A 16,983-nucleotide genomic window follows, 5' to 3' on the forward strand; every position below is an offset into this window, starting at 1 on the left:
GTATGGCTCTATAATAACCATCTACCATTTCTATAGAATAAAACAGAACCTCTAACAATGCTTCAGCTTCTACAGAACTGCTGATGATTTCAAGGATTTGCCTATCATGGACATTTCCTTCTCCTTCTTTTCCTTTGATGAATTATTTCATTAGTAAGGCTTCCCAATTAAAAAATAGCCCATGGCAGCATACAACATTAAAAACAAACAAACATTAGAATGAGCATAATGGGCAAAAGGCTGGAATAATGCCAGAACCAGATTTTTCATAGGCAGATGGAGACTTCCCATGAATGAAGGCAAACATACGTCTCCCAGGATAATGTTGGGGGAGTCAATCAGGGTCAATTGCCGGGACTGGAGGTTTGATCTTCCAAGTTTCAGACTCGTACTGGAGCTCATCCTCAGGGAACGTCTCTCTCACAAGAATGAATGTTTGATTTTTTTTCATATCCCATCCTCCCTTAAAGGATTAGTTTCCTTCATTTAATACTTACACTATTCCTATTTTCTATATTTTCCCATTCCTGTATTAATAGTAAATTTAGCCTGATTTTCTTTAAAGTCAGTCAGTCTATTAATCAATTTATTTATTGTTTTGATCACTGGTCAAATGGAATGGAATAAAGTACAAATACAAATCATGACAACAAATGGCAGATGCATACAATGTGACACAACACATATGCTCAGCCATGAACATGTCCACAGAAAGATCCAAAAGGTAACAAGATTCATTCAGAAGGAGGGTACAAAAAGTGTATCTGTGTAACTAGGTGACTAGCATAGAGGAGAGTGTTTGGATGACTAGCAAAGGTGGTACCAATGGAGGCATTCCTCACTTAGGCTTAATCTTTAGGTGGGCATAGGAAGGTCCCAAGTGTTACCGTTTAACAGGAGCACAAAGACAAGGAGAAGAACAAATTCCATTTTCTTTTCAGCTAGTAGATGAACAGTGACAAGTGGGAGGAGATGTAGCAGGGTCTCCTAAGTTTAAAGCAGTGACATGCGGTGAGGTTTATGACTGGTGAGGCACTGACACAGTGCTGGGTTTCAAATATTTTTAGACTTGTGGACTTCAACTCCCAGAATTCCACAGCCAGGCATGCTCAGTTCCAATTTAAAGCGACAGCATTTGTTTTTCTCCTTTGCTCCTTCTTTCTTTTTCTTTTTCTTCTCCTTCCCCCCCCTTCCTCCCTCTCTCCCTTCCTCCCCCTCTCTCAAATACACACACACACACACACACACAAGTTGGATTGGACTATCTCTCCTACCCCTTCCCTCTCTCACTCACTCTCAAACAAACCCACAAAGACACAAAAGTTGGATTGGATATCTTTTCCAGTGGCTTGAAAGCAGCTCCTCTGCCACCCCCCCCCATTCCCCTGCTGCCTTTCCCAAACACCTCCACCATTGCAAATGCAGCCTGCTGTCTGGGTGAGAAATGCCTGGAACACAATAAAGCCCACCCACCACCTCCTGCTGGCAGGCTGGGGTGAGAGGAGAGGCAGAGAACCGGAGGGGAGCCGATCCGAGCCTTCCAAAAGAAAGAGGCTGGGGGAAAGTGTGTGTACTACAGCATGGCTCTTTGCCTGGCTTCCTGCCTCCTCCTGTGGTCTCCCCAGTGCTCGCTTGTGCTCTCCCTCCCCAAGTGTAGTTTGATTGCAGGTGGAGCCACGTTGCCTTTTCAAACTTGTAATCAGTGAAGCTGGGCTAGATTTTTATATAGTTTTATCCAGCTGTATGTGTGTGAGAGAGAAATGAATGGGGGCCTGGGGAGGAAGTCACTACACTTGGGGAGGGAGAGCACCAGTGAGGTTAAGCAGAGTCATCCACGGTGAGGCAGCAACTAGCTCAGCTTTTTCCTTTTACTTTTTTTTTCATGATGAGAGTGGTGAGGCTGTGCCTCACTTGCCTCACCTGACTGCACGTCACTGGTTTAAAGATTAGGTAAATGTGCTTTTAGGATTATGACTGTGTTCCTTAGCACAAAACAAATAGCATCATATCCCCACATTCTCCCCAGAATTAGCATATATCAGAGGACAGCCTTTCTATCTTGCCCCCTTTTCTGAATCATACCATCCTTCATCAATGGAATCCACAGTGATTTGTTTCAGGACAAAGATACAGAGCATGGCCACAAATATGTGGTGGATTGTGCGGAAATGTTCCACCTCCAGCAATGTGCTGTAAAAGAGGGACAAGTTGTCAGCAAGTAAGTAACTGAAGTTGGGAAAGATGGGCAGCTAGAGATCATTGGACAAAACCTGGAAACCAAAGATTTTCATTTAGTGTTTCACTTGTACAAAAGAAATAATATTCAAGTGGCTGGGGGGAAAATGTTCCATCTCTGATCTCTTCTAATATGCTAGTAATAACTCTTTGTAGTATTGTGCTAATTAACCTAATCCTTTCAAAAATACTCTATTTTGTTTCCCATCACCTGTATCTATTCTTTTTATACTTTCCCGGGCACCCACCAAAGACTCTCTGCATTGTGTGGCTATGGAGCATGTTCAGTCCTTATTGGGCTGTTTCAAACTCTTGTTCTTCGTCAACAATGGAATATCAGCTTTATTTGCCCAAGGCCACGTTTGGAACCTGAGGCCTTAGAGAGCCGGCTACTTTGCACATTCTCCCTCTGACTAAGTCTTGTTCATACCATAGCCAGGCATACTTACTCAAACAAGGACCGTTGAGGGACAAAGACTTTCTTCTTCAGTAGCTGACCCTTCTCTCTGCAAGATAAGATTTCAAATCAGGTAATATTTAATATATCTCTCAAAACCCTTCTCGCCACTGAGAAGGGGGGTAAAGGTAAGAGTCCCTGAGGATTTTACTCCACAGTCAATGATGACTCTTGGAGGTGGTGCTCATCTCTGTTTCAAGGCCATTGAGCCAGCACTGCCTGATGACTCTATTTTCCCCATCCCTGTTCCAAAATCAATTGCGAGGAACCGCTTCCATCTGTTTTCCTTCTTTTCTGGGATGACACTCAATTATTGGGGTCTGGAATGAGGTGCTTCTTCCAAGGTCTTGTCTAAGAGATCACTCAGCTGATTGTGTACCTTTTCTAGTACCTTCGCCTTCATTACCTACCAACAAAACAGAGGGAATTTAATGATGTCCAGGCCTGTCATAGATTCCTAGAATGCATTTAGGTGATGGACACTGTCAGGGAATTGCACAGATGATGTCCAAATGGAGTCAGAGATGCTGACACGAACTTTCAGTTTTATATAACTAAATATATTCACAGTAGGAACATCATGAGGTAAATTGCAGAGAGCACACAGCAACTAAGCACAACTTTGATTGCCTCATGCAGTAGCCAGCTCTTCTCAACTAATTAGCTATAACCGTGTGTTCTTACTCATTGTCTGGTTGCTTCCCTTCTTTGATCTGTTACAGAAGCTCCCTTGCCCAGAAAGCCTAATAAACGTACAGGACCTAATCCTCTATGAGAAGGATAGAGACCATGGGACTGTGTAGCCATAGAATTGACCATTTTCATCATTCTTGATAATTCATCATTTAGGGAGAATATTTCTTTCTCTAGTGCTATCTTCCTCCTGCTTTTATTATTACCTATTATAATATCTAATATTACCTCCAGGTGTCTCTTCCATTGGATGTGGACATTAATTTTCTCCAGGTGTTCAGCTTCTGCTATAGAATTAGAAAGAGCTTCATTTTAAAAGCATGATTTCACATTAGGCGAATGGAGGAAGTCAGTTCATTGCTTGGATTAGACAGAAATCTTCCCATTGTACAGAGTTTTTTCTTCTAAATTACTATTCCAAATTTCAAGCCTTCGTTTCCTTACTTTTTACTTCGTTTCCTTACTTCTTTCCTTTGGGATGGATAAAAGAGGTCCAAAACTATCTCTACCAGGCTTCTGAATTATTTTACATGGTATATGGTTTTTATTTAGTTTTGTAACCTTTTTTAAAAACAGATTTCCACATAATAGTAACCTCTTTTAATCAGCAGATCAGGAAGTCTGGATTTATCCTATTATTCTACTTTGCTTAATTATCAAGTAAAGCAGCATAAAACATTATATCATTTTAGTAGATCAGGAGGAGGTAATATTGCCAAAACCCCTGACAAATATTAGAATGTAGAACTAGTAGTCTTCAACTTATAACCATTCATTTAGTGACTGTTTGAAGTTACAATGGGACTGAAAAAAGTGACCTATTTTCCACACTTACAACCATTGCAGCATCCCCATGGACATGGGATTAAAATTTGGACATATAGCAACTGGCATGTATTTGCAGTGTACCGGGGTCATTAGATCCCCTTTTGTGACCCACTGACAATGAAAATCAATGGGGAAGACAGATTCACTTAACAACAGTGTTATGGTCTTGTGATGATAATTCCCAAATGTTTTCTTTGTAACTAGTTAACTAAGATGTTCCTTGTTTCCTTCAACTAAATGTTTGTATTGTTCTGTCTGTAATATTTCCAGACAAATGCTCTTCATGCATAACTCTTTTTTTTTTAAACAAAGTTGTATTGTTTTTTTTAAAAAAATTTACAAGGAAGAGGGTCGTGGAAAGGTTACAAATTTTGGCAGTTGCGATGTGCGGTAGGTGCCCCCTCCCTCCATACTCATAATATACATTTACACAAAATTCATTAGTAAATAGTAATATATAGTCAGCATATGAGTTCAGTTAATGTTCCTTGTTTCCTTCAACTAAATGTTTGTATTGTTCTGTCTGTAATATTTCCAGACAAATATTAAAGGCACACCTGCTCTTCATGCATAACTCTTGATCTTCTTTTTTGTCATACTTTTCCATAGTATTTCTTACTGATGTGTGAATCAATCATTATCGGATGCTTTCCTCTCTGCCCCACTTCATAGGTTGCTGTCAGGCCCAAAATCAAGAATGACATGCAATGATTCCTTTATTATTTCAGACCTGTAAACAGAATCTTGCCAAATTCTGGACTCTACTATTTGCATCTACAATACACTATTAGGGAAGGGCTGTCTTCAGCCTCTTTCACTCACACATAATGTCTGGGCTGAACTGTCTCCTTACCCCTTTGTGAAGGCACTCCTTCCCTCCTGGGAATCCAGCAAAGATTGCATCATGCCATCCTTTCTGTAGAACCACATTGATACAACTTCCCTCTACTTTCCTCTTCCTTTAATGTACATTTGATCATTTCCTGTTCCAGAATCCCTCCCTACATTTACTTTATGAATATCTGTATTAAGAAGATAATACAGATAGGTAACATACAGCATGCACTATTCCTTTAACTACAAGTTCTACAGTCTTTTAGCAGGCGTTTAGAATGGCAGGAAATTCTTGGGTCTGGACTCCAAAGCATTTGGGTGACACTACATAACTCTCTAGTAAAGTAATATTAGGGTTTTGCGGCTCCCAAAATGCTAATTTCTGCATAGTAATACTTAATTCCAAGACCTAATTGAAAATCCCCAGATAATTTATCCACAGCAGGGATATCCCCCAATTTGTGCAACAAAATATATCATCCATCCTCCTTAAATGCCCCCTTACCATTGAGTAACTGTGTTTCCTCTTCTCCCCTGGTCTGCTCCTGAGAGCTTCTTTGCCTCACGGGTCCATTGCTCATTTCCCTTGAGTCCATGATGGTTCTGAAAGTAGAGTTTCTTAGGTTAATTTCACACTCCAGTCCAGCAGACAGGTAACTAGAGGGTGGGGGGAAATAAAGCCTCTATTGTTAGAACTTTGCAATTAATGCACCAATGAGGTAACTAGTATCAAGTAGCTGTTTAGTCACAAGGCCAGAAAGTTCTCTATTAATAATATTGGGACAGATGTAGAACCCCAACAGTTGAAATATCAGGCAAAATAAGGTAGCTACCTCAGTCAGCAAATGCTGTGCATGGCTGGGCTAAGATACCCAGGGGAAGTCCTTTTTCTCCTGATTTTATTTTATTTTTTGTGGATTAAAAGCACTTTTGACAGCTATTGACAGTCACCTGTTGAACTGTATTGCAGTTTGGAGAGTGCCATCTACAGGCGAGCAGAAAATACTACACCGGCTAGTGAAAGAAAATAAAAAATAAAAGTGAGACTGCAGCTGTGAAGTGTGACCCTGGCTACAGGAAAAGATACTTTGAAACTGTGAGAATTATTAAATATAGCAAATTCTGGTTATATCTTTATGAAGTTGTGTTAAAAATAATTCCATATCCCTTCTATGTTCAAGTCCTGTCCTAAAATGGCTCACTTGCTCTAGGTGAAGTCAGTTTGTCTGTCTGTCTGTCTGTCTGTCTGTCTGTCTGTCTGTCTGTCTGTCCGTCCGTTCGTCCATCCATCCATCCTGTATCTAATGTAGATAGCTGCCCAGCTCAATTGTTGTGACTCTGGGTAGCTCATTATACTACACATAAAAACAGGAAATCATTAAACACCATTACAGTATAAAGCCAAGACCCTTAAAACTTAAAAATGGTGAAAGAGAAGCCAGAAGTGTTGCGGTGAGACCGGCTGGAAAAAGGTGGGCTCTGCTGAGCCTCGCGGAAATCCAGCCAGACAAACCGCTGTCAGGAGGTCTTCAGACTAGAACCTGTCCTGGAGGGACGGGGAAGAAGAAGGGACGTCTCGGACAACCTAGAGGAACCAGCAATTCCTCAGGAGGTTGGAGAATAGCCTTTCAAACCAGCAGTGTGTGTGTGTGTGTGCGTGTGTGTGGCCATAATTGAATGACCGCTCCAAAGCTGGGGCATCTGGACTAAGTTATTGTGCTGGAGCGGTGTTGGAACGGAGTGTTGAAACTGGGTGAGTGATTGATCAACTCACAGGAAAAAGAAAAAAAAACTGATCTTAATCTTAAAAAGGCTCCCGAAGTGAAATTAGCTGCTAACTGGCTTCCGGTCAATTTTATTGAAAAAAGAGGCAGAGGAGGTTAAAGAACCTAAGCCTCAGAGGATTTTGCCTTCTGCAGTTTGGAAGTGAAGAAAAAATTAATGACCAAATGGAAGAGCCCAGGGGGAAGTCCTTTTCCTCCTTATTTTATTTTATTTTTTGTGGATTAAAAGCGTTTTTGACAGCTATTGACAGTCAGCAGTTGGATTGTATTGCATTTTGGAGAGTGCCATCTACTGGCGAGCAGAAAATACTACACCGGCTAGTGAAAGAAAATAAAAAATAAAAGTGAGACTGCAGCTGTGAAGTGAGACCTTGGCTACAGGAAAATATATTTTAAAACTGTGAGAATTGTTAAGCAGTATCTGTTATTGTAACATTATTTGGCTGCAACTGTTTATAGCTGTGGAAGAGAAAAAGCCTTCAACTTGGACTGGACTGGGTTAATGCTATAATTGAACAATTGAATTTGGAAGGCCCTAAACTTGTAATTAAATGTGGCATAACCCAAAATTTAAACATCTATAAAAATAGTTAAACTTGTAAAATGGAGATTTGGCTGTAGGAGGAATTATTTGGGATGCTAAAAAGGGCATGTGAAAGATTAACTGATTAAAAAAAAGATAGAAAATCAAGGAGAAAATACAGAGCAAGAAATAGGAGAAGAGGGGGTAAAAGAGGGCACAAATGAGGAGCAAGAAGATAAGGTGGAAGAAAGAAAATTCAAAAATAAAATGCAGATGATTTCACTGAGATTTACAGTTACAAGAAAAAGCAGACAAAGGGGGAGATTCCCCCAAAAGAAACCATGATAGTTAGGAAGGGAGGAGAACAGGGAAAACCCCAAGGAAAGATACCAGAATAATAAAAATGAATACTCTGAAGAAAAGATACTATAACCATAAAAACAGGAGAGAAAAAAAGAAGTTAGGAGAAAGGGGGAGAAGAAAAAAAATGATTAAAAGAGGAATTCGTGAGAGCCCAAGAGAAAATGGATAAAAGAGGAAGAAAAGAAAAAAGAGTTGTATTATTAGATTAAAGGGAATAGTAGTATGATTGGTATTGTTATGTAACTAATTAAGAAATAAAGACATTATAGTATATTGTTAATTGTAGAAAAAAACCTGAAAGAAATGCTCTATGTTAAGATTTAATTAGAGGATATATATTGTTTATAGTAAAATAGACTAATAGAGAAATATGAAATGATAATTTGGTGTAATTTTTGAAGGGGCAATTGAAAATACTGTTTATGTATTAAGAAAAAAGAAATATAAGAACGGAAAATAATGGAAGAAAATAATTTGGCTGAAAGTGAAAACCAAGTTATGAGAGGATGTGAAAGGAAAGATTGGGTCAACACTTTAATATGTGTAAATTTGTATTAAAAAGTTAAAAAAATCTTTCGATTAAAAAAAAGAGTTAATGATGAAAAATATCTGGAGGCAGGAAGTCTTAAAACCTACAACCACCTAGACATATAGCTACAGCTTGCTCTTTTCCATCCAGACTTCCACAGCCTCCAGCTATCATTCATGTGGCCTGGGGCATAGGTTTATAACTAAGTATCATCAATGTGTAGATTGTACTTAAAACTGTACTGGTAGAGGACCTCACTCAGTGGTTTCACATAGATGCTAAATAGGAATGAGAAGAGAATCAAGATGGGGAACTCGTCAATGAGAGGGCTTGGCAAAATGGACTGAAATGGACCATGGAGGATGGAGAAGAAGCATCATAAAATAGCACCTTCCACTCCTAGAATTAATCCAAAGGGATACCATAATGAATGCTATGCAAAGCCACCAAGAGATCCCGGAGGACCATCTGCCAGAGGATCCTCAAGAAATGCAATCACACTCGAGTCTCAGTATTGTAACCTGGCCTGAAATCCGACTGAAAAGATCTAGGTAAGGTCTGGGGATTTTTGAAGCTGTGGGCCTAGGTACAACTCAACATTCTCCTCCCAGAACAAAAGGTTTGAGGTCAGAGAGGAATTCGAAAAGTCTGTAGAATCGAGTAACTGTTTCTTAAGGAAAGAGGACCACTACTTCTTTTAAAGCAAGCAGAATCATCTCTTCTCCCAAAGAAGCATTCACAGCTCAGGATCCAACCACATATCATTTCCCATGGGGTCTTGTGCACGTCATTTCCTTGGCTTTAATATAGAAGTAGATTGCCACAGATTTGTTCCTGAAGGATTTTTCAACTTCCCAGACAGATTTACAGATTTCTCTACAGATTTACCATTCTCCCGATGTCTCCACATACTAACCTGGTCTGATCCAGCTTAGCTTCCCAGTTCAGACAAGGCTGTCCAGGACTGTCACCATCTCCCATCTCCTCCACCAATTGCAGGAGTGAGAACGGCAGTGCTCAGTTGTTCTTTTGCTCTTTGTTTATAGAGGCTACAGGTTTGTGTTCATTATGTCAAAAGTTAACTTTGTTCTTTTGTGTTGATTTTCATGCTACAGATAATGGTGACCTGGGAAGAGGGAACTTCATCATCCCTGGCTACTAACGCTCATGTTATAGGCATTTTTTTCCAATTATTCTCAATATTAGGTGTCCAGATATTGTTATTTCCAGCCAGAATGAGAAATGGCCAGTGGTGATGACAGCCATCCGGTGATTCATGATTGGAGGCCACCATGTTTCTTCTATGCAGCTGCAACTGCATATTGACAGACAGTGTAGCTGATTTTCCTTCTCTTGATTCACAATAATCATTTGAGATGGACTAGAAAGTGAATGAGATACTAATTTTTAGACTTTTCTGCTATTTTATGCTTCACTCGGGTTCCCTCCCACCACTGTTCTCTCATGGTTTTTCACCATTCTGGTTAGAGTTGTTTCTGAGAAACATGAATATGGCTACAGTGTGGTTTCATTTTTCGTGATTGCAGTCGGAATAATTTGTGAATCATAGTTTATGCCCTGGCGAATTTTTATTTTTTCAATCGTGTCCAATTCCTGGAGACTGCCCGGAGAAGTCACTGCAATTTTGTTGGCAAGATGTTTCAGAAATGGTTTGCCATTAAATCCTTCCTAGGGCTGAGAGAGTGACTGGTCCCAGGTCACCTAACTGGCTTCAATCCTAAAGTGGAACTAGAATTCATGGTCTCTCCAGTTCTAGCCAATGGCTTAATCACTGCTACAAACTGACTTTCAGTGGATTTTATAAATGCTATCAATTCCATTTGATTCATTAAGCCTTGCTTAAGCCAAAACTGACTTAATATAATTTGTGAACCAGGTAGCAAGGTGACAGAAAATCAGAGAGATCTATAACACTGACATAGAAGAGTATCTGTCTTAAAAGGGGCCTGGAGACTAAAACATATGAAGAACGGTTGCAGGAACTGGATATGTTTAGCTTAAGAGAAAGAAGGACTAGGGGAGACATGATAGCAGTGTTCCAATATCTCAGAGGTTGCCACAAAGAAGAGGGACTCAAACTTTTCTCCAAGGCACATGAGGGTAGAACAAGAAGCAATGGGTGGAAACTAATCAAGGAGAGAAGCAACTTTTTATGTAACTAATTAAGAAATAAAGACATTATAGTATATTGTTAATTGTAGAAAAAACCTGAAAGAAATGCTTTATGTTAACATTTAATTAGAGAATATATATTGTTTATAGTAAAATAGACTAATAGAGAAATATGAATTGATAATTTGGTGTAATTTTTGAAGTGGCAACTGAAAATACTGTTTATGTATTAAGAAAAAAGAAATATAAGAACGGAAAATAATGGAAGAAAATAATTTGGCTGAAAGTGAAAACCAAGTTATGAGAGGATGTGAAAGGAAAGATCGGGTCAACACTTTAATATGTGTAAATTTGTATTAAAAAGTTAAAAAAATCTTTCGATTAAAAAAAAGAGTTAATGATGAAAAATATCTGGAGGCAGGAAGTCTTAAAACCTACAACCACCTAGACATATAGCTACAGCTTGCTCTTTTCCACCCAGATTTCCACAGCCTCCAGCTATCATTCATGTGGCCTGGGGCATAGGTTTATAACTAAGTATCATCAATGTGTAGAGTGTACTTAAAACTGTACTGATAGAGGACCTCACTCAGTGGTTTCACATAGATGCTAAATAGGAATGAGAAGAGAATCAAGATGGGGAACTCATCAATGAGAGGGCTTGGCAAAATTGACTGAAATGGACCCTGGAGGAAGGAGAAGAAGCACCACAAAATAGCACCTTCCACTCCTAGAATTAATCCAAAGGGATACCATAATGAATGCTATGCAAAGCCAACAAGAGATCCCGGAGGACCATCTGCCAGAGGATCCTCAAGAAATGCAATCACACTCGAGTCTCAGTATTGTAACCTGGCCTGAAATCCGACTGAAAAGATCTAGGTAAGGTCTGGGGATTTTTGAAGCTGTGGGCCTAGGTACAACTCAACATTCTCCTCCCAGAACAAAAGGTTTGAAGTCAGAGACGAATTCGAAAAGGCTGTAGAATCGAGTAACTGTTTCTTAAGGAAAGAGGACCACTACTTCTTTTAAAGCAGGCAGAATCATCTCTTCTCCCAAAGAAACATTCACAGCTCAGGATCCAACCACATACCATTTCCTATGGGGTCTTGTGCACGTCATTTCCTTGGCTTTAATATAGAAGTAGATTGCCACGGATTTGTTCCTGAAGGATTTTTCAACTTCCCAGACTACTCTACAGATTTACCATTCTCCCGATGTCTCCACATACTAACCTGGTCTGATCCAGCTTAGCTTCCCAGTTCAGACAAGGCTGTCCAGGAGTGTCACCATCCCACATCTCCTCCACCAATTGCAGGAGTGAGAACGGCAGTGCTCAGTTGTTCTTTTGCTCTTTGTTTATAGAGGCTACAGGTTTGTGTTCATTATGTCAAAAGTTAACTTTGTTCTTTTGTGTTGATTTTAATGCTACAGATAATGGTGACCTGGGAAGAGGGAACTTCATCATCCCTGGCTACTAACGCTCATGTTATAGGCATTTTATTCCAATTATTCTCAATATTAGGTGTCCAGATATTGTTATTTTCAGCCAGAATGAGAAATGGCCAGTGATGATGACAGCCATCCGGTGATTCATGATTGGAGGCCACCATGTTTCTTCTATGCAGCTGCAACTGCATATTGACAGACAGTGTAGCTGATTTTCCTTCTCTTGATTCACAATAATCATTTGAGATGGACTAGAAAGTGAATGAGATACTAATTTTTAGACTTTTTTTGCTATTTTATGCTTCACTCGGGTTCCCTCCCACCACTGTTCTCTCATGGTTTTTCACCATTCTGGTTAGAGTTGTTTCTGAGAAACATGAATATGGCTACAGTGTGGTTTCATTTTACGTGATTGCAGTCGGAATAATTTGTGAACCATAGTTTATGCCCTGGCGAATTTTTATTTTTTCAATCGTGTCCAATTCCTGAAGACTGCCCGGAGAAGTCACTGCAATTTTGTTGGCAAGATGTTTCAGAAATGGTTTGCCATTAAATCCTTCCTAGGGCTGAGAGAGTGACTTGCCCAGGTCACCTAACTGGCTTCAATCCTAAAGTGGAAATGGAATTCATGGTCTCTCCAGTTCTAGCCAATGGCTTAATCACTGCTACAAACTGACTTTCAGTGGATTTTATAAATGCTATCAATTCCATTTGATTCATTAAGCCTTGCTTAAGCCAAAACTGACTTAATATAATTTGTGAACCAGGTAGCAAGGTGACAGAAAATCAGAGAGATCTATAACACTGACATAGAAGAGTATCTGTCTTAAAAGGGGACTGGAGACTAAAACATATGAAGAACGGTTGCAGGAACTGGGTATCTTTAGCTTAAGAGAAAGAAGGACTAGGGGAGACATGATAGCTGTGTTCCAATATCTTAGGGGTTGCCACAAAGAAGATGGAGTCAAACTATTCTCCAAGGCACCTGAGGGTAGAACAAGAAGCAATGGGTGGAAACTAATCAAGGAGAGAAGCAACTTAGAACTGAGGAGAAATTTCCTGACAGTTAGAACAATTAATCAGTGGAACAGCTTGCCTCCAGAAGTTGTGAATGCCCCAACACTGGAAGTCTTTAAGAAGATATTTGGATAGCCATTTGTCTGAAACGCTGTAGGGTTTCCTGCCTAGGCAGGGGGTTGGACTCGAAGACCTCCAAGGTCCCTTCCAATTCTACTATTGTATTGTATTGTATTGTGAATGTTTTCACAAGTTGCACTATGAATGTATTTATTCAAAGTGCCTGCCTCCTCCTCCAATGTTAAAAGCATAAATGTAGAAACAGCTAAACAAATGCTGTGCTATCAATAAGTATGTTCTCTTGATTGCCTATTAAGCATCATTTTGAATAAAATTCACATGGCTGAATACTCTTCAGACAATGCTTCAGCCTCTGCAGTGAAATAAAAGATGTCACTTTGTTATATTGAGAGAAATAATTGAAGCACCATAAAGTTTGTGACTAAATATTTGTTATTTTAAAATACTGTATTCCAGGAGCAACTTGTTTCTCCTTGGATGAGAAACGTGGCATGGCTTTACCCTTGTCTCATACTGCAGTCTATTGTATTTTGGATGAGGTATCCCTTATTTCAATCAATCAGAATAGAGCTGAAAAGAACCTTGGAGGTCTTCCAGTCCAACCTCAAGCAGGAGACTCACACCCGGGCCCCATCTCACACCCAGAGACTCACACCCAGATGTCTGCGGCACAGTGAATTCTCTCGGTTCAAGATTCTCCCGTATAATTACCGCTACCCCACCGCCCTTGCCCTGGGCCCGTGGCTGGTGGAATACACGGTAGCCTGGTGGGCACATTTCCATGAGGGAGGCAGACCTCCCTCGTGGCCCAACCAGGTCTCCGTTATTCCTGCGAGGTCCGGCTCCCCCTCCCCCCTCTTTTCTCTAAACTGGCAATTCCCGATTCCTGCAACCATTCTTATGTTTTTGGTTCCAGGCCCCTAACCATCCCAGTTACTTTTTTTCCCACTTTTTCCAAAGCCATTTATAAAGATATTGAAAAATTCTGGGCTTAAGATGGAACCTTATGGTACCCCACTGCTTACTTCCCTCCATGTAGAGGTAGTGCCATTAAGGACTACTCTGTCAGGATTCCAAATAGCATCCAAAATTAAGTAGGCAAGGCAAAGTATTGCTCAAAGTTCCAATTTATTAAGAGAGCCATGTTGGTACATCTGGGAAAACCCAAATCTGAAAGCTTTTTAAGGGGGGGAGGGGGTTGATTCGGATGGCTCAGACAGCCTTGGGGGGGAGTCTACCAGGGCACAGGCCAGAGCTAACTAATGGGCGCGGGTTGGGAGGGCTAGGAAGGGTTGGGATTCCGGGGGAGACATTAAGCCATTCCATTGGGGGGTTCACCATCTCTACTGTTTGTGGGAGAGGCAGATATGGTGAGGGGGCGAGGGCCAAATGATGTTCGGAGGACGCAGATTTTCTGTTTAAGAGCAATCGCGCGTTCCGACCCTCATCACCCTTCTCGCAAGATTACAGGACCCTGGTCTCTGGCTGGTGTCGCTTAACACCAGGTCCGTGGTACATAAGGCTCCCCTCATTTACGACCTCATGGAAGAGGGTAGAGCGGACCTGGCATGCATTATGGAGACCTGGTTGGGCCATGAGGTGTGTGTGCCTCTTAGCGAACTATGCCCACCAGGCTTCCGGGTGTTTCACCAGCCAAGAGCCCAGGGCAGGGGCGGGGGGGGTTAGCGGTGGTTATTAGGGAAAGTCTCAGACCTCAGGAGGTCACTGTGCCTCAGATAGGCGGGTGTGAGTCCCTCTTTGTGAAGTGGGGCCTTGGAGCTCAGGTGGCCCTTTTTGTTACGTACCTGTCTCCCTGCTATGTTTCATCAGCCCTGCCGGAGCTGCTGGATGTGTTAGCTGGATTGGCGGTTGATTTCCCCAGGCTTATGGTCCTGGGGGATTTCAATCTGCCTTCCATTGGCGAGACATCCGAGTCAGCTCGGGAGTTCATGGCTTCCATGACAGCTATGGACCTAACTCAGTTAATTCAAGACCCCACCCATAATGGGGGGCACACGCTCGACCTGATTTTTGTCTCTGGGCAGTGGATGAACGATCTAGATTTAGGGGATATTTCTATTCAACCCTTGTCATGGTCTGATCATTTCCTCATCAGGCTTGACTTCCATACTGCTACCCCTCGCCGCAGGGAGGCGGAACCGACTAGATGGTTCCGCCCCAGGCACCTGATGGACCCCGAAAGGTTCCCGATGGAGCTTGGGACTTTTCCTGAATCCCTTGCTCACAACTCGACCGAAGCCCTAGTGGAAGCCTCGGATAGGGCGGCCGCTGGGGCCTTGGATCGCGTTGTGCCTTTGCGGCCTCTGACCCAGTGTCGATCCCGGGTGGCTCCCTGGTTTACTGAGGAGCTCCGGGAGATGAAACGCCAGAAAAGATGCCTAGAGACTGGCTGGAGGGCCAGCCGGTCCGAATCTGATCAAACACTAGTGAGAATTCATATTAAATTCTACTTAGTGGCGATAGAAGCGGCAAAACGGCAACATTTTTCCGCTCTTATCGCATCTGCAGAAAACCACCCAGCCGCCCTGTTTAGGGTGACCCGCTCCTTACTTAACCAAGGAACTGGGGAAGACCCCTTGCAGAGTAGGGCTGAAGAATTTGTTCAGTATCTGCAGGATAAAATCACTCACATCCAGACAGGCTTGGACTCTGACTGGGTAGATTCGGGCGAGCCGACGGGGATGAATCTTGAGGAGACAATCTGGGATGAGTTTGACCCTGTGACCCCCGAAGGCATGGACAGGATTATGGGGAGACTCAGTGCTGCCACTTGTGTGCTGGACCCGTGTCCCTCTTGGTTAGTTTCGGCTTCCCGGGAGGTGACACGAGGCTGGCTCCAGGCGATTACCAACGCTTCATTGAGAGAGGGGTTCTTTTCCACCACCTTGAAGGAGGCGGTGGTGAGGCCCCTCCTTAAGAAGCCTTCCCTGGACCCAACTTATTTATTATTTATTTATTTTATTGAACTTATTAGTCGCCCCCTCTCCCCACAGGGACTCGGGGCGACGTACAGAGCAATAATCAAGATAGCACCATAAAATCGTGCAGAGGAGGTAAAAATAAGTCCATAAATAAGCATACTTACAAAGTTTAAAACCCCAAAAATATTAAAAACAAAATTTCCCATTGTAAAATGACCTGGGGTGGCAAGATAGTAACGTTATGCCAGGCCGGCTTGACAAAACAGGTAGGTCTTCAGCTTCATACGGAAGGAGCGAAGATCGGTTGTTGTCCGGATGTCTGGGGGGAGGTCATTCCAAAGGGTAGGGCCCACCACAGAGAAGGCCCTACTCCTGGGCACCGTCCCCAGGCACTCTCTAGAGGATGGCACCCGGAGTAGCCCCTCCCTGTGTGAGCGAGTGGGTCGCAGGGATGTATGGGGCAGGACGCGATCCCGCAGGTAACTAGGCCCTGTGCCATGGAGCGCTTTGAAGATGGTAACCAGTACCTTGAAGCGCACCCGGTAGGCCACAGGAAGCCAGTGCAGCTCGCGCAGGATAGGTGTTATATGGGAGAATCTCGATCTCCCCATAATAACCCGCGCGGCTGCATTCTGGACCAACTGCAGTCTCCGGGCGCACCTCAAGGGGAGCCCCATGTAGAGAGCGTTACAGTAGTCCAGGCGGGACGTCACCAGCACGTGAGTGACTGTGCGCAAGGCCTCCCGGTCCAAAAGGGGCCGCAACTGGCGCACGAGGCGAACCTGGAGGAACGCCCCCCTTGCCACGGTCGCCACGTGATCTTCTAAGGTCAGCCGATCGTCAAGGAGGACGCCCAAGTTGCGCGCCCCTTCCACCGGGGCTAATTGCTCATCCCCGATGGTCAGCGATGGAATATGCTGATTGAATCGGGAAGCCGGGAACCACAGCCACTCTGTCTTGGAGGGGTTGAGCCTGAGCCTGCTGTCATCCATCCAGACCCGTACGGCTTCCAGACATCGGGTCATCACTTCGACAGCCTCGTTGGGGTGGTTTGGGGTGGAAATGTACAACTGAGTATCATCAGCGTACAGATGGTAACTCACCCCAAAACCACG

The 16,983-nt window shown here is 42.6% G+C and overlaps 1 protein-coding gene and 1 pseudogene across 7 annotated transcripts in view; one reads left to right on the forward strand and one right to left on the reverse strand.

Moving 5' to 3' along the window:
- Positions 1-9,247, reverse strand: part of LOC309383242 (sterol O-acyltransferase 2-like) — a 196,056-nt gene extending 186,809 nt beyond the window's left edge. For all 6 annotated transcript variants that reach the window (XM_081935541.1, XM_081935534.1, XM_081935536.1 and 3 more), the window contains exons 1-2: positions 9,163-9,247; positions 5,553-5,650 (exon numbers count right to left, since the gene is read on the reverse strand). In XM_081935541.1, the coding sequence (XP_081791667.1) occupies positions 5,553-5,650; positions 9,163-9,227 (163 nt within the window). In that variant the 5' untranslated portion in view covers positions 9,228-9,247. The remainder of the gene's footprint in view (positions 1-5,552; positions 5,651-9,162) is intronic.
- Positions 1-16,983, forward strand: part of LOC309383246 (dehydrogenase/reductase SDR family member 1-like) — a 182,030-nt pseudogene that overhangs the window by 114,640 nt on the left and 50,407 nt on the right. The gene's annotated exons all lie outside the window — the stretch shown is intronic.

Source organism: Natrix helvetica, assembly GCF_964273705.1.
Source record: "Natrix helvetica genome assembly, chromosome: 1".
Lineage (NCBI taxonomy): Eukaryota > Metazoa > Chordata > Lepidosauria > Squamata > Natricidae > Natrix > Natrix helvetica.